The sequence below is a fragment of the Cygnus olor genome, chromosome 3 (assembly GCF_009769625.2).
Source record: "Cygnus olor isolate bCygOlo1 chromosome 3, bCygOlo1.pri.v2, whole genome shotgun sequence".
In the NCBI taxonomy this organism is placed as follows: domain Eukaryota; kingdom Metazoa; phylum Chordata; class Aves; order Anseriformes; family Anatidae; genus Cygnus; species Cygnus olor.
This window is the reverse complement of record NC_049171.1, coordinates 9,636,015-9,654,589: the sequence shown is the minus strand read 5'-3', so window position 1 is coordinate 9,654,589 and position 18,575 is coordinate 9,636,015. Positions and strand designations below refer to the sequence as shown.

The 18,575-nt window shown below is 37.8% G+C and overlaps 1 protein-coding gene and 1 long non-coding RNA gene across 2 annotated transcripts; both read left to right on the top strand.

Annotated features, from left to right (window-relative positions):
• The first annotated feature begins 6,353 nt into the window (after window positions 1-6,353).
• Window positions 6,354-7,665, top strand: LOC121067858. Its single transcript, XR_005818489.1, has 3 exons — window positions 6,354-6,485; window positions 7,048-7,128; window positions 7,637-7,665. It is a non-coding gene; the product is annotated as an uncharacterized LOC121067858 (long non-coding RNA).
• Window positions 7,666-8,117: 452 nt separating this feature from the next.
• TDRD15 (tudor domain containing 15) lies at window positions 8,118-16,468 on the top strand. Its single transcript, XM_040550800.1, has 2 exons — window positions 8,118-8,154; window positions 9,092-16,468. The coding sequence occupies exons 1-2, from the start codon at window positions 8,118-8,120 to the stop codon at window positions 15,082-15,084; spliced, it is 6,030 nt and encodes a 2,009-aa protein (XP_040406734.1). The 3' UTR covers window positions 15,085-16,468.
• The last annotated feature ends 2,107 nt before the right edge of the window (window positions 16,469-18,575 follow it).

Below are 18,575 nucleotides of genomic sequence, written 5' to 3'. Positions count from 1 at the left end.
TGGAGAAGAGAACGCTCCAGTGAGACCTCATTGAAGTCTTTCAATACTTAAAGGGGGCTTGTAAGAAAGATGGAGAGGGACTCTACAAGAGCATGTAGTGATAGGACAAGGGGCAATGGTTTTAAACTGATATAGATTTGCATTAAATATAAGGAAGAAATTCTTCATTTTGAGGGTGGTGAGGCACTGGCACAGGTTGCCCAGAGAAGCTGTGGATGCCTCATCCCTGGAAGAGTTCAAGGCCAGGTTGGATGGGGCTTTGAGCAACTTGGTCTAACGAAAGAAGTCCCCACTCGCGGCAGGGGGGTTGACCTTGATCTTTAAAGGTCCCTTCCAACCCAAACTATTCTATGATTCTTATACACAGCTCTACATTATGTCTAACTGATATGGAAGATGATATAGTGGCATGGCCTTACTACACAGCACCATGGAAACTGCACGAGAGAAACTCATCCTAACCACTAATACTGGGACTTTATCTACATAGCTGTACTGGTATGGTGTAGTTAGTACAACAAAACTCATTTGCTTTGGGTGGCCCCAATTAACAGAAATTCTACTTTATGCTTTGTTCTATTGTTTAAGAACAAGTCTCAATTTGTTCTTTTAACTGTAAAATGGTTGTATGTTCTGATACAATGGGCATATCTCCTCCTTTCTCTAAGAGTCATTGACACTGAAAAGTGGAATGTGTATTTTAAGAAGCAATAACTACTACCTACTGCTGAAAGTATTTCATAAAAGCTTTCTCCGTGCTCTGCTTTTTGATATGTAAACTGCTAAGTTAATGACTGTCTTTGTAGCAGCAATTATTAAAAAATACATTAATAATAATAAAGCAAAAGTATGATGTGTGATTGACATGTCATTTACTAAAATAATTGAAATGGAAGTCTGACTGTGTACTAGGTAAATAGGTACAGCAAATTAAATATATTTCAGAGTTAGTCCAGGTTGCCTGGACTTTTCAAGTAGTTTCAAATTGTGCAATTAACGTGATGACCCTTCTAGTGAAACTCTGCAGCACATGCACTCTCATAGTTCATTATAGATCAGGCTGAATTAATCACTCTAGTGCTCCTTCCTCCTACTGAACTAACACAAGCCCATTTTCAAGCATCCTGCTAAACTTGTGGTTGTTCCTGCCACCTAGTGGCTATCACTCAAGTTAACAGAAACATAAAAAGGACCCATTGAGGATACACTTTAAGAAGAAAATAGAAAAAAGCGCACAAACTTTTGCTTTTAGATGACCATTTAGAGTCCTGCTGTTTAAGTCTGCTGAATACTACAAAAAACCAAAACAAAACAAAACCAAAAAAGCTTCTGGATTGATTTCAGAAACAAAGAAAGAACAAACAGTGGTATACTGATCTTGCAGTATGGAAGGTTCTCAACAAATTGTTGAGAGCCTCAACAACAACCTCACCTTTTCGGGAAAAGCTAACAGAACGATGTGATTATTTTTATATCACCTGTTTCTAATGTAAATTTCATAATTTAAAACAATAATCCTGGGTTTACCTAAGCTGGAAACAGTGCTCCATCTACTGTGCGATTTATCTTAAATAAACGGGCTTTCTTCATTTTCAGAACTTGGTAGTATCTTGTGTTTCTGCTGTTGCCACTCAGTTATACCTGTCTGTCACATACATATTCACTTTCAAAGACACTTTCATAAAAGACAATCACAAATGCTATTAACAGGAATGCTATTTTGCCTTTTTGAAAAGCATTTTTTTTTACATACAATAAACAGACATCAATGGCTGCTGCGTTTATTTTATTTTAAACACTGCTTTATTTTCAAGTTTTCATGAGACTCTGAAGTCAGAGGGCTGGAATCAAACCATGCAGAACAAGTTCCTCCGCCCATAAACTTCAGTATGCAATGACCCAGTAAACAAATCCTATAGAAGACAATTTCAAAGTGCTTTGTTACAGCAGACTGTCCCTAAAAATGAAAAAGTGTAACAGCCATCTATTCTAGTAAGTTCTATGATATTATTCAGAAATAATCATAACAATAAAGGACACGTTCCAGAAAACAGATTAAAAGTAGGATGTCCATTGTCTAATTCCCCTCCTCTCCCCTAGTGGAATCAAAGCAGTTATGATTTTTACATAATTCTTGCTGAGTATCAGGTGCTTCAGAATGAGTCCAGTCAGAATATCATTTACAGAACCATTATCAGGAAGGAAATGTTAAGAACAGGATGAAGTCTTAAAACATTCTCTTCCCTTCTGCTGTGGACATATTCCCCTCTTTTTTGTAAACCATAACTCTTGCCTTCCACAGACGTAGGTGGTTAACCAGCTCTCCCACCCCTCCTCCAAGGAATTCACTGAGGTTCACTCTTATTTTAAAACTCTTAAAGAAGAGAAGCTGACAATTCCTCACCTCTTCTTATGTGGTATCCTCCTGATGGCAATGTATTTCCAGGATTTTTCCAACTGCTCAGCTCAAATCAAATCAAACCCATATTCACCACCCACCAACGGTGCTTTAGGAAGGCTGCAGACTACTGAGACTACTGTTGGTGTTCAGACTGGGAGATGAACGTCTATGCCATCCACAAAGCATCCTTTGGATAATGTTTCAGCATCCATGTATTTTTTTTTTTTTTATAAAAGGATTAATTAATAAAGGATTACATTGTCTTATGTTCTGTCCCCTCCAGGGAGAGAGAGTTCTGAACAGTATTTTCAGCTGTTGCTCACCCCCCCACATTGCTATGTTCTACCTCCTGGCAGACAGCTGGCATTTCTGGTATTGTGCTAACATGTAGTAAGAAGAACAGGTTTGCTTTCTTTATAGCACGCTTCCATCCACAAGGAAAACTAATATCCAGTTCTTCACAAGAAACCCAACATGAAAGCATACTGAACACAGTAAAACAGTCAGATCGTCATCTCTTACAGAATTAAAAAGGAGTACATACAGCCATCTCATACCATGAGCACAAAAGGCTTTTCTAGTGAAAGTTTTACTTTTTCATTAACTGTTTTTAAGGTCTATGTAACAGTAACAGCAAAAATTTCCTGAAGAGAAGACTAATACTCTGGCCTCACATGAAGTGCTTCCTTGTTAATTAGTTTGATATATACAAAATACAACTTGAGGCTCACTTCAGGAGTTTCATCTTACACACATTTTTATTCAAGACTTGTTAAGAAAAGCCTCACAAATAAAAGATAACGTTAATTCTTCTTTCATATTATTTTACATCGTATTATTTTACTTTTATTTCTGTCAATGTGATATAAATAAGCTTACCAGAATTTGTTAACTTTCCATACTGGATAAAACAGCAAAAATATGGTTACCTCACAATAACAGTGAGGAAGGAAAGCATAGCTTTTTGTGGGAATAACAGCAATACTGTATTTGTAAAGATCAACAGAGGAAAAACTGAAAACTTGGAGCTGGATGTTCTACTTACCCCGTAAACAACACTGGTAAACCACTTCAGATTTAGTACTAAATGACACGCAGTTTCAGCAGTATTTTAAAACATTCACTACTCAAATATAAAAATTCAGTAGATTTTGCAAGTTTGTCTAAGTTCACTGTAGGGATGTTACGGGTCGTATCAATACTGTTATTTCTGCTTTTGGCCATTATATGCTTCCTGAATGCTTACAAAGGCCTCTAGTGACCCTTCACATCTCAGAAATGTTATTGGAGGAGCTAGTTTTTGAGATTTGGAAATGTTTTATGTACACCTGACACTTTCCAATGTAGATACCAAGTCTAGAAAAAAAATTATACCAAAGCAAACCAAAGAGCTATCAAAAAATGCCACCCTATGTCAGAAAAGACAACTTCTTCACTGGTTGAAGTAATGTAAAATTGCAAATAAGTTTTGTAACAAAGGCATAAATAGCTGTTCTCTCTTCCCAGAAAAAGGTGAGAAAGCTACATCATCTAATCTGCCCTGACAGATTGTCCAGTCATCTTCTCTTTTCCTTTCCTCCCACCCACAGTGGCACAACTTCAAAAAGGAGGGACAAACTGCATTCCACCATGCATAACTGCACATGGTTAAGGCACTCTGCAGGGAAGTGGCACACAGTTTTTAAACTCAGTCATACTGAAAGAATCCATTTCTGACTGTTCTAGCCCTAAGATTATTATATTACAGCTGCCATCGCCACTGTAATTTAAGTAAGAAAGGATGTAGATATTGCTGCCTTTAAAAAACAAAAAACAGTGATAGCTCTGTGCCTTTAGAAGTGAATTTTGTATTGTAATCGGAGAACAGCACTGACTTTAGCTGAAATTACAAGTGAAAGCATAGCACCATCCCACATCCCGTAGTAACATTTAGTATTCATAAACTCAAGATTGCTCCTTCCCTATTGCCATACGGAGGCAGCATTCTCCCTTCGCACTGAAGAGGATGACTAGAAGTCTACCTTGGATTGTAAATTTCAGTCTGAGGTTTATAATCTTGCCATAATCTAAATTCTTTACAAGTTTCAGTCTTACCTTTGCTCCCTATAAACACGATACTAATGAACTCCATTTTTACCTAACTCAGCCTAATTAAACCAATATGATGGATGTGAAATCTCATAATCTAACACCAAGTAAAATACTTACATTAATCTAGTTAAACTGCTTAAAAACACCTTAGAGAAGGCAAAATTTCAGTACTGCGAGTCTTTCATTCATTTATTACTATGCTAAATATAGTAGTATTCTACCTTTAGAAATACACTGGACATCCATCTCTAAAAGAGCTAAACATATGATGATCTCTAGAATAAGAAACCTTAAATTTAGACTACTCTTAAAAGAACACCCAAAAAGCCCTGTCAGTACATCAATGCAAAATGCAGTACCTCCAAATCAGCAGATAATACAGTATTTGCAAATTAACAGATTTATATGAACAAAGTGCGGTATGTACTTAGCTGTTAAATTACTGTTCCAGATTTCTTGAGATACAGACTTGTTTATTTGCAAGATTTGAGAAGTTTCCTTAAGTTTGCACCTCCTGTTAGAGGTGTTCAGGAAGGGTGAGATGCCTCCTGCAGGAAAGCCTTCATGAGAAACTACCTGAAGACAGGTATGGATGTGAAACCCTGTTGCTACCTCAGATTGCCAAGGCCAGTTTAACAGCATATAGGTTCTGCAGCTGAAAAGAGCCAAAATGGGAAGACTGGAGTACAGAGGAAGTGCATAGGACATTTCTACACTGCATTACTGAAGACAGTAAACAACCCTACAGTTCAGAATGAATACGTATACCCTTATTTTCTATCAAAGAACAAAACAAACTGCACAAAATTCAGTCTTCCAAAGCAGTCTGCCAGTAATGACATACTGTTGGGCAACATAATAATTCAAGAATACACTAGGCATTTTTTCCAGGTTTATAAAACTAAAGGTGTATCAGTGATAGACCTGTACATTTTTCATTCTGAGTAAATCTTATGAAAAAAGATAGAATATCATGGCCATGCGCACTTACCTGCGAAATTAAACTGAGTACTCTCAATTTTAGGGTTAATTCAAGTAGGTATAATAGATTTAACGTATATAATCCAGCCTTCACTGTAAACTGCACTTGGAGATTATTGTATCTAGATATTGCAAAAGCATCTTTTCTCTCCTGCCAGTTTAGAAAATATTAACTACAATGCAAGAACCCTGACCTGTGGCAAAAAGCTGTAAAAAGTGAAGGTAAGCCCTTAGAAACTATTATACATGTACAAATTAATTCAAACTGTGAGGGAGAAGTACCATACATCTGTTGATATTTGCAAGACTGTTCATCATACCAAGTTTCTTGTTGTGACCACCTCACTAAACTTGCTTTCTGAATAAGAAATTTTAAATAAATAAATAAATGAACAAATAAATAAAAGCACAACTTTCTTGTAAAGGCCCTCCCCTGGTTCCATGCACCAGATCCTGCTGATGTGGGACATTTAAAACTTCCTATTAAGATGCACTCAGTTCCATTCTGGAAAAATTCTTGATGATGGGAAAGAATGGAAGCTCTCAAAGCCTCTTGAGGTATTTCCTGAAGATTTGACGACCCGCAACTCACAGGCATCTTTAAAAAAGGTTAAAGACTGTTATGACAGACAGCTGCAAAAAGCAAATATAAGAAAACAAACGAACAAACTAAACCAACAATGTGACCCTGTGCAACAAACTAAACCCACAGGCGGACGACGCCTCAAACCCCAACCGCCTCCCCCCTCCCCGCTCAGCACAAGATGGAGGCTGCACCTCTGCGCTGCGCCGTGTCGATTGGCTGGGCGCCTCCAAGGCACTGCTGCCAATCAACCGTAAGCCCCGCCCCTCCGAAGAGCGTGTATATGTGTGTGAGGAAGTAAATGCGCCGCCATTTTGCCGGCGTGGGAGGGGTGGTAGCGGCGGAGTATTGCTTGTCGGTCCGGCGTTGAGGTGGTGGGAAGTGGTCGTGCTCTGGTGGTTTTGGCTCTCCCACGTACCTTTCATGCTTGTGAGTGTTAAAGTTGCTGCTGCTCGGGGGCGACGGTCGCCTGAGGGTTATGTGTGTGTTGTGGGTTTGAGCCCAGCTTCACGCTCTGCTTGTGCCAGGGTGTCAACCAGCCCTGTGCAGAGCTGCTGCTGTAGAGGGTGTGCAAATCCCTTAGACTCTCACTCCTGTCCTACCTTTGGTTGCACTTTAGAAGTTCTTTTATCATTCTGTAAATCTGCATTGTATTGGTATGTGATAGATTACAGATTTTTGGTTGGCCGAAGCCCAGCAAGCAAGAGTAGCTGTGTGACCAGTCTTGTTTAGCAAGTATTTGTAGTGTTCTGGCTATGTGTGTTTTTTTTGTTTTTTTTTTCCCCCTTTTTTCTTTCTAACTTCCAATGAAGAAAGGTCTTACTATGGTTTTAGGAAGGTGGGTTCAGTCTTGTAATGTTGTTTTTTGAAATCTAAACGTTGTAATTAAACTGGATATAAGGAACTTCTTCAGGGTGTTTTTGGGAGGAGGAGCATTTAGAGAAGGAGAACAGGAGTTTTACTTTCTAATGAATTTATTATTAACTTCTAGAGAGGTGCGGAGCTGCTATTATAAGGGCTGAGGCTTCTAAGAAGTATGTTCTGAAAGTATAAGCCATATCTGGTATAAAAGGTGAGTAAAGAGCAAGAAGTCATTTTGTAAACTCTGAAAATTTGATTGTTTCGGTGCGATGCTGCTATTTGGGTTATGATAACTGGAAAAAACATTGATGCCCAAATTGGAACACATAACAAATGAAAACAGTGGAAGAAATGAGATTTGCAAAGCATCGATGATGCACCTTATATGATTTGATTCTCTCTGTTACGGTCAGGTGTGCCTGCCAGGTAGACAAGATCATTTTCTGAAGGTTGTTTTCATTCACTTAAAAAAAAAAAAAACAAACAAAAAAAAACCACAGAACTTAGCTTTCTGTGGTTTTTTTTTGTTTTGTTTTTTTACCAGGAAAAGCGCAAAGCGGGGGGGTCGCTTAAAGAAGGTGTAGTCAGATCTGGATTTGGTACTGCTTTTACTGAGAGTGTTGGGGTTTTTTTGGTTGGTTTTGTCTTTTGGTTGTGTTTATTTATTTATTATTTTCTGAAAAGTCAAGTATCTACAGTGTCATCTCATCTTCCTTCAGCTGAAGATGTCCTTGCCCATGGCAGGGGGGGGTGGAATTAGATGCTCTTTAAGGTCCCTTCCAATCCAAACCATTCTGTGGTGGTAAGCTTTACAGCGGAATAAAGAATGACAGGGATCAGTATTTCTTCTGAAGAAGTATGATCACTAGTTAACTTCACGTATGCTTGCGATAAGAGCTTCTATTTCCAATTCTGTTGAAAAATCTTTTGCAAGATAAGGAAAGTCTTGTACTAATAATTTCTAGTTCAAATTGAAAGCTTCACTTTTAACATTATGTAAAAAGTCATAGATCAAGCATGTTTTGTCCATTTTGTGTGTTTATGAGCTGTCTTTGCATTTGACAGACATTGACTGCCATAATTACTTGGTTAGAACAGTGGTGTACTTCATAGAGTTTCTTGGTTAAATTATAGGCATGTATTGCCTTTCTAAACAATGTGGAATTGCAGATCCATTGAAATGTCCAAATTTGGATGAAAATGGAAACTGATCTTGAAGACCAAATTATAGATGAAGGTCAGGGCATAGTTTGAATGGTTTGAGGGTATTTAAACTGTCAGAACCAGATGTTACAGAGCACTACAAGTTAAGACAGTACAAAACATATTTGACCCAATTGTTAGTTGATGGGCATGGCAGAAATGTTAGACATAGATAATGTATTCTGTATGTCCTTGCAATTAAGAAAACTTAAAATAAGCTAAAGCTATATGTGATAGTGTAATGAATATAATTCAAAAGATGAAGTAAACGGTAAATCAGAGCATTAGATGTTGTTGGTTTGAAGAAATGATTCACATGAAAAGTCACATAAAAAGAGCACAGTGTGAAAAGAAGTCCTTGGTAATTCCTATATTAAAAAAGAAAGAGAAATAGACTAGAAATACTTTTGCAGGTAAATTCATGTAACTGCAGGTCTAGTACAGTGATACTCTGGATCTCCTTCAGAGAGCACTGCGGTTGAATTTATTGGATACAGATCAGATCACCAGAGATTTATAAAGGACATGAATTGCCTTCCACTTTTTTTTGAGCAGAAATACATTTTTTTGGGAAAAGAAACGGGTATTTTCCTGGTCTTATCTGCCCCCTTCCCTTCCTACCTTTGTGATTCCCCTTACCAAGGCATCTGATATCTTCAGTTCTCTTTATCATTTTGGGAACCACTTTCTGATGATAAATTATGCTCAAGTGAGAAATGTAGACTGCAGCAATGAGAGCAGCTCTAGAGGTACTTTTTTCAGTTATTACCTGAATATCTTTGTAAAAAGACAATTGTGTCAAGTATATCACAGTAGCATAAAACGTGACAGTTACACGTTCAGTATATGTTATAGCCAGAACTATAAGAATATGCCATTAAAACATTTTTAAAACAAATTTCGTATAAGGAATTAGTTAATAAAGGAAATATGGAAAATTGTCAGGCTGATCTTGCTCCTTCTCTTTGCAGACAGAATGAAATCTCTGACTCCTTCACCAAAAGTAGTTGATATGAATCTGAAGATCACTCATATAGAGTGCCATCCAGAATGCGTGGTCATAGTATTCAAAGGTCAATGCAAGGTGGGGTGTGAACTTGACTACCACATACTGCAAAATGAAATGCAACGTGTATTCAAAGTAAAAGATAACGTTGACATTGGTGGATCTTGTTTGGTGGAAGATGCGGAAGGAAAATGGCATAGAGGAAAAGTTCTGGAAAAGAAAGAGAATATCTGTAAGGCCTTTCTTATAGACACTGGACAGGTGCTAGTGGTTGAGGAAATACATATTGCTTCTGCTGGTGATGATTTTTTTCAGCTGCCTCCAAAAGTAGCTTGGGGGATTTTTGCTAACATACTTCCTCTTGGAGAAAAATGGGGTCCAAAAGCCATAAACTATTTTTCATCACTGGTAGGATTGCAGGTTACAGGTCATGTGAAATCTGTGACATCGTACCAACTGTTTATTCTGGAAGTACCAAAGGTCATTAGTGATATTCTTGAACTGCAGTTAGGAAAACTTATTGATGGAGATTCCTTTTGTCTTATTGTAGAAATGTTGAAAGTGTTTCCACCAGAAACATTTAAGAGAATGCCACAGTTGTTGCAACAGAAATGTCCAGTCCAGGAATTGCTTACTTTTAGTAATTCTGAGAAACCATCAGACTTTTGGCCAGTTCCAGATCTCTTTCCACGTCTACCAGCTGGTAGTAAAGTAAATGTAAAAATAACTGTTGCAATAAGCCTGGGTGAATTCTACTGTCAGATACAGGAACGGCAGAAAGAGCTGGAAAATTTGACAGAAGCTATGTGTTTGTACTATGAAGCTATCAGTACAGAGAATAATACATCTTTTGATAGTTTAGGGCTACTTTGTGCTGCTAAAAGGCAAAATGGACAATGGCATAGAGGAGTGATAAAACAGCTGCTGCCCAACCACGTGGAAGTCTGGTTCATGGATTTAGGTAGTATTGAAACTGTGCCATCTAGTTGTGTTCAGAAACTTAACATAGAGTTCATGTCGCTGCCTATGATTTCATTTCCATGTGCACTGTCTTGTTTTGGGAATCAGGATGAAGCAGTAATAAATCTTCAGCTGAAAAGATTTATACAGGCCTTGACAGGACAGACTTCTGTGTGTGTCTGTGTTGATTTATTCAATGCCAGTAAACACTTGTATTATATTACGCTGCAAAATCAAAATTTTGGAATTAATGCTAAGCATCCAGAGAACTTGAACGAGGCGGCTGCATCATTTGTCCCACCTTTGGAAACAAAAATCTCTAGCACTGGTGTAAGCTACAAAGCACGTGTCTGGAGTTCATCTAAAAATCGCACTGGAAATAAACAGACAAAGAACTGCTTACCTGAATGGGATAGGTCTTTATCAAGCCACTGCAAAAGGGTAAAAATGCAGATGAATACTTCCTATACTGCTTTCGTGGTATATGTCATAAATCCATCCAACTTCTGGATTCAGACATGTGCATATCAGAAAGAATTTCGAGCCCTGATGAAAAATATTGCAGATGCATATAACCACTGTGGAGCTGGTGACTGGGTCCTTGAAAACCCAGAACCTGGACTACTGTGCTGTGCCCGGTATAGCAAAGATATGCATTATTATCGGGGTGTTGTCACTGAAGTGCTTCATGTAGGCGTTACTGTCTACTTTTTAGATTTTGGGAATACAGATACAGTACCCTGTTATGATGTGAAAACATTGCTTCCAGAGTTTGCTGCTTTGCCGGCTTTAGCTGTGTGTTGTGAACTTGCTTGCACTTTTCCTGTTGAAGATGTGTGGGTTAAAAAGGAAACTGATTTCTTCAAACAGATTGTATTTAACAAACTGCTGCTGTTTCAGGTCATTGGAAAGCAAAACAACAAATATATTGTTAATGCACAGTACAGGAATGCTGTGCAGGAAAGTAATGTTGCTGCACTTATGGCTCAGGCTGGATATGCAGAATACTGGGAAAGAAGACCAGTTTCTGCTCTAAATCTGTCAAAAAAACGTCAAGCCCAGAATCCCCTCCAGTTAAAGCAAAAATATGTAAATGCACGGTGTACCTCTGATATTTATAAAAATAATCTATCACAAAATAGACAGGTATTTGAACAGGAAAAAACATTAAGCACGTCTTCTAGGCTGAGAAAATCAGTGACACTGTCCTCCTTTGGAAAAGATGCTCTCTCTGAAAATCATAAGGTCAGGTCTCAGTCATTTTCCCAGGTCCCAGTACCTGAGAAAAAAATATTTTATAAAGAGCTTGTGTTTAAACCAGGAGCTGTTTTTGAAGTGGTGTGTTCTTACAGTGTTTCCCCAGCAGAGTTTTCATGCCAGTTGCAGAGTAAACTGCCAGAGCTAAATACCTTAATGAAGCAAATCCAGACTTACTATAAAGAGCATACCATTCCTTACAAAACTGGGCAGGTTGCCTGTGTTGTTAAATGTCCCAAAGATGGGAAGTGGTACAGAGCTAGTGTTTTGCAGCAAGTGTCCACAAATGAAGTTGATGTGTTCTTTGTAGACTATGGTTATCGGGAAAGAGTTCTACTTAATGATCTTCAAGCTGTCCTTCCAGATTTCCTAACTCTGGAAAGTCAAGCCTTTCAGTGTGCGCTTAAAAATGTACCCTTACAGATTGATGCACTTAATTGGCCTGAAGAAAAGTGTAGACATTTTAGCGACTTCATTTCTGTTGCTAGAGGACCACTGACTTGCACTGTCTACGCTCTAATTCTTTTAAGTCCAAACTGTTTATGCAATATAGTTGACTTACAGACTCCATTTATTAGTGCGGAGGAGTTTCTCAGGGAATGTGGACTCAACCAGTCTGAATATATTGGATTGCAAAGACTTGCACCTCTGGGTTCCATGTACAGTTTTTATTACTCATCTTTTAATATAGAAATTGGAAGCGAGGAGGAGGTTTATATAACTCACATACATAGCCCTTCAAAATTCTATTGCCAGCTTAATCGAAACAGTGAAACGATAGAGGCATTGATGGGAAATGTTACTGAAATAAGTAAGATGGCAAATCATGCAAAATATGATACCATCAGTACGCGATTATGTATAGCCAGATATTTTGAAGATGGTCTGTTTTATAGAGCTTTGGTTTTTCCTGTGGAATCAACATCCTATCTATGTGCTGACTTTGTGGATTTTGGAAATAAGCATATGGTAGAGAGAGACCAATTGATGCCTATTCCAGACTCTGCCACTGACTTAATATTCACACCCATGCAAGCCATTAAATGCTGTCTGTCAGATCTTAAGGACGCAAAATTTCCAGCAAGGGTTATTAGATGGTTTGAGGAAACTTTCCTTGGTAAGCTGCTGAAAGCTGTAATTGTATCCAGAGAATCAGATGGCCAGATTGTTGTGGAGTTGTATGATGGACAGCTCCAAGTAGGTCAGAAAGTTAAAGAAAAAATATTGGAAGAATTGGCTTATGTGACAAATTATACAGAACAACTTGTTGGAAGTTATGGAGTGATGCAACACATAGATAACAAAAATAATGGTAAAGTAAATGTTGAAAGTCCTGAAAGGATTCAATTGAAAAATGAACTGGAATGTCAAGTAGACAGTAAGTATTACCAGGCAGATAATGGACAGAATTTTGGAGATGAAGAGCAAATTACATGTAGAACACAAAACCAGTGTTGTGGGTCCTCAGAGCTGGTAACTTCAGAGGGCAGTGAAGAACCAGGTTTTCTAAAACCTTACAGTGCTGCTATGGAGCACAGAGAGAAACCTCTGGATGGAAAGTCTGCTTCTCAATCACCGTGTCATCCTTCTGTAAGTTTAAAGGAAATAACTGTAAATGCTCTCTCTGAATCTTGTACTGAACAACTAAATTATACAGGTCAGCAGGAAAGGGATAATGAAAATATTCCAAAATTAATCAGTCTTCCTCAACGTGGTATTCAAGTGAATTCTGAAGTAGCAGGGTATATTTCTCATATAAATAGTCCATCGAGTTTCTATATTCAGTTTGCAGAGGATGAAAACTTAATAATTCAACTAGCAGAAGAATTAAATGAAAGCATGGTGAATGTAGGTCACGACAATGGCTTAGGTGAGCTCATGGTAGGGGATCTCATTTTAGCAGAGCATGCCATTGACTATTTTTACTATAGGGCAGTTATTAAAACTCTGAAATCAGGAAACTCCTTTGAGGTAGAGTTCATTGACTATGGCAATACAGCAGTTGTAAGTCTTTCCAAAATGTGCAGGATTCAGAAAAAGTGGTTAACTTTGCCGAGGCTCAGTATTCATTGTTTCCTTAGTACAGTGAAAAGTGCTCCTGATGAAAGCTGGACTAATGAAAGTACTTCCTATTTTGTAAACAAAATAAATAATAAGTTAGTCACTTGCAAATTCTTAGAGCGAGATGGAGAGCAGTGGAAAGTGGATATAATTTGTGATGGAAAGTCTATCTCTGATGGCTTTCAGCAGAAGAGAAGTGGCAGGACAAGTTTGCAAAGCAAACCAGTATTTAGTTGGGAACATATGCCAAAACAAATTCTGGTTACAAATGATAATCCTCAAGATAGAAAGTCTGTGAGTGACTTAGGTGGTCAAAGGAAAAATCAGAGTGCTAAGATGAAAAATAATTCTAAAATGTGCTTAAACGTCCCTCCTCAAGATCTAAATACTGACCAAGTAGAAAGAGCAGAAATAATTAATGCTTCAGTGGGTGGAGAATTTCATGTACAGTTACTTAAAAATCTGCAAATATTAAATGATTTAAATGTCATGCTGGTCAAAGAAGCACAAAGAAGTGGTTTACTTATGGTGGATAACATTGAAGAAGGGTTGGAGTGCATGGTAAAATCTGAAAGGAACTTAAAGTGGTATCGATCGAAAGTGATAAAGATGTTTATCAGGGAGAGGTTAATGCTAGTTTTTTTTATAGATTATGGCAACTATGAGATGGTGTCCTTAAATAATGCAAAGATTCTCAGTGATGAGATGAAAAGCATTCCTAAACAAGCTGTGCTTTGTGAATGGGTTTGGTTAAAAAAAATGAATAAGGTTCCATTTGTCCATGTAGTAAATGCACTCCTAGATGGTGGAATAAGGATCTTGTTTCTGAGATACTTGGAATCTTCTCATATCTGGGAAGTAGATATCTTAGTAGGGAAAGTTCTGCTTCAGGAATATTTGAATCAGCTCTTAACAACTGTTGTTGGACTGGAAAAATCCAGTAATACAGACTGTATGGAGTTCCAGGAGTCATACAGGATAAATTCAATCACATGGACACTGCTGCAGAGTGGCAGAAGGTATCCTGGGTTTGCAACTGCAGTTACTGATCCTTCAAACTTCAGCATCCAGTTTGAAGACTTATTTGATTCCATGAAAAACTTGTCTTTGCTGCTCTCTGATGTTCCTGACGACTTGCCAGCTTTGCCGGAAGAACTTGTGTCTCCTGGTAACAGCTGCTTGATCCAGTTTGGACTGGAGGGACAGTGGAACAGAGCACAAATTAGTGAAGTGACAAGTCAGTCTGTTGTTCTTACATTTATTGATTATGGCTTTCTGAAAAGCATCCCTTGCTCGGAAATCCATAGACTTAAAGTTATTCCAGAAAGTCTGTCTTATTTACCACACTTGGCTTACTCTTGCTGTTTACATGGTATAGTTCCTGCCACAGGGGAATACTGGAGTGACAAAGCCAAATTTCTGTTTCAAAAGCTTCTTAGTAAACCAGATCTCATATTCCATTTTAAGCACTATGGCTCTGGAATGAGGTTAGAGGTTGATGTTCTGTATGAGGAGAATAATCTCGCTTGTGCCTTAGTTGCTGCTGGCCATGCAGTCTACTCTGCAGGTAGGTGCTGCCACATTCCAGTTGATGGAGTTGAATCAGCCAAAACGTGCTTGCAGCCTAATTATCCAAATTCTAATTGCTGTGGTTTCTTTTGTGAACCAGATTATAACTAAGCCAGAAAAACTTTTTTTATTTTTTCTGGTAGACGTAAAGCAAAGAAATGAAACAAAAGTATCTGAAGGATAGGACTGCTTGTGATAAAAGTTCCAAAAAAGGTGTCGGGAAAGAGGGTCCTGATACATCGCTAATAAGGGTTCTTGTAACACTGGGGGGGGGTAAGACTATGAAGTCTTTCAGCACTGTGATGATACAAAAAGTAAAATTGATTTCACACAGAGTAAATCTACTAACAGAAGTACTGGTTGAGACTTGTCATTCTGATGAACCCCAGTCTCTAAAGACAGTGTGAAGATACCATCAAGACATTTATTTGAATAATAATTAGGCTGCAGATTAAGAAAAAGTACTACTTCACTGCATGAAAAAGCTCACTCAACTCACATTGAGTGATAACTATATTTACTTCACGGGGTTATGTTCTTTGTAGTGCCAAGTAGTACTTAGTTTAAGTGCCTCTGCATAAAAGTTTTAAGGGTTAGTTAACTGATTCTAACTTCTGGCTATCATTTGATTCTAACAGCACATCTTGGGTGTCTGTTTTTTTTAAAAGATTATCCAAATACCTTAAATGGCAGTTCTGTTTGTGTAGTATTAATGTGCAACTAACATTTTAAAATTTGATTTTTGCTAATGTAAAATAGACTGTGCCTTAACTTAGGTGGCTGTACAATACTTACCTAATGTTACAAAATGGAGCCTAGTAATGGCAGGTTGTTTAAAAAGAAAAACCAAAGTGCTGTTATGAGTATGATTTTGTTGTTCTGTTAATTGCACATTAGCTGTATTTGCAAGACTGTGTTTTATTTTAAACACGTAATGAATCTAGCTTGAAATTATCATTTCTTTTCTGTAGGTCTGATGGCCAAGCTCCTTAAGGTAGAGACTAGATAATGGGAAAGTATTTTCAGGATTATACTGTAAATGAAAATAAAGATAACAGCTTTAGTCATTGTTTGTATGAACTATCAGGCATTATAGGGTTATGTTACAGTTGTGAAATGAAGTTGCTGGGATGTCTTGCTAAGGATTTTATTCCCAGTCTTCTTTCTTTGGTGTGCACTTCCCCTATCCCCAGCCTCATCTGTAACAGCATCCTCCTTCTAAGTAGTAGAAGAGGCTATGCTTGTGACCTAGTTGAGAGAAATTGTCAGAGGATTTGGGAGTTCAGATGACTTTTGCTATTTGTCTTTGGGCAGGCATAATTCTGAGTAAAAATACTACTTTGATTTGGTAAAATTTAATTGGAAGCTATTGCTTATCATTTGGTTGTACATCCTAAATATTTTTCTGTACATTATGCATTTGTTTATACATGTCATTGATTATTTTGATTTTTTTAAATATGTAAAAGTGATAAAGAGCCAGTTGCATTTGGAATTAAAAATGATGTATTCAGTATTCTGCCTTTTTGTCATGAATAATAAAATGCTTATTTTCTGTGCATAACATGCCTTGCCTAAATCATTCTGAATGTTTTGAAACTTCCTGTGACCTCTGTGGTTGGTGAATGCATTAGCGAGAATTTGAAGCTACATTTCTACTTTCTTTGTGGGATGGTGCCACAGAGCAGTCCTTGCCATCTAGTCCAGCAGCTGTGAAGCAGATTGTATCTGTTGTGTGCCGAATCAAGTTTTACTTTTTAATGCTGTACAAATGGCACAGCCTTTCTGCGGGCTCACTTGTACAGCTTGCTAGCATGAGATGCATGACTCCCTCACCCTGCATCTGCTCTGTGCTGCTCTCATACTCTTAACTCACACCTTAAAGGGAGCCAGGCCTTTTGTGGCAGACAGGTAGGTATGCTTTATATACCATTACTTGCAAAGTAACTTGCAGTTACTTTGGGAAACATTTTGCTTTATTTTTAAAGATGTACAGTGTGTATTGATGAACATTTGAACTCTGTTAAAAAGATTGTGATCTTTTCAAATGCTCTGACATTTTACAGTGTCCCCAAAAGCCTACCTGGTATTTGTGGGAGTGGGTGTCTTTTTCTTGGTTTTACATATTTCTCAAGGTAGCTGTAAGATGGTATAACCATACAGTGAGATATATCTGAGTTTGAGGAACTTACCATGCAGCATTACTCTCTAGAGTAAGACTACCTGTTGCTGATTTTGGTGCTCCTTTCTGACTGATTTAGCAGGAGCCTTATGCTATCTCCAGAGGGAACTGTGTCAGTCAGAAGAAATTGTTGGCCTGAGAGAAAGAGATGATTAAGGATTCATCTAGCAAGAAAGGCAGACGGAAGGAAAAAGGTTTTACTAGTGATATGGGGTGGTGATTCAAGACTATTGAAATGTCAGACCAGTTACTAGATGTTAGTATGGGCCAGGAACCATAGCTATTTAGGTTTTCAGGCATAAATTTAGGTTTCAGTGCTCACTACGTGTTTGAAGGTTTTTCAAGTTTGCAAATGAAAAAATAGGAAATATGGGTGTAAAACATGACGACGAACTCTTAGAAACTAATAAGTGATCAACTCTTCCATAAAAGCAAAGTTAAGGATGCAGAAGAGCCTGTGACATTGCTTTTAATGACTGCAGAGGATTGTATGTATCCAATTTTGCAGTGTTAGAGGTGGCTTGTACCTAATCCGTTGCTCAGCATTGAATAGCACATACCTTATACTGAAAGAGGATGTTTATTTCTAAGCAGTGGAATAGAGGATTGATTAGAGATGGGATCATCTTGTTTCTTACAAATAGCTATCTTTTTATGTATTCATATGTAAAGTTGAGTCAAACTGGAAATGCTTGGTCAGCTGAACTCAGCTGTTACCTAAAATTATGCTGAAAAAGGTAAGAATATACACTTAACTTAAAAAGATAGTGTTTTTAATTGTGTACACTTTATATTTGGGTTACTTAATTTCTTATAGACGATCTTATCTGTGCATTCCAATTTTTAGTGTCATGTTCAAGGTTGTTTTAAGGTCTTTAAGAAATAATCTGTTCTCTAGTCTACCTTAACATTTTCTTTTAACATTTCAATGCACAGTTGTTCTTTTATAGACTGATCTTCTAAGAAACAAAATCTTAGTTTTGCAGGCTGTCAGTTTTCTCTGATGCTTGCTGCTCTTATTCCAGCATTCAAAAGTTGTGATTCTACTGACCAATTTCAGATGCCTTGGTTAGAAAGGAGGACTTAATGACATTACATCTTGTTAATGCTAGTGGCTGGATAGGAGAGGAAAAGCAAGTTTTGCTTCTTTATCTGAGGGAAAGCGATCCTGGGCTGGTCACCAAGCACCATGTAGTACAGAGTCAGCAAGTGCTTTCTTTTACTCAAACATGACAAAACTGAGGGTGCAGTCAGGCTCAAGGGTGTGGAGCTGGGGAGGATGTTTAAACTGCCAAATACGCTAACAACCGTACATCTTTGCTGAGCAACTTTTTGATTCTAAAGCTCTGTTTTGTATTGTGACATTTTCTTTGACAAACCCAGTAATGACAGAAACAGTCATTTTCACTTGATGTGAAAA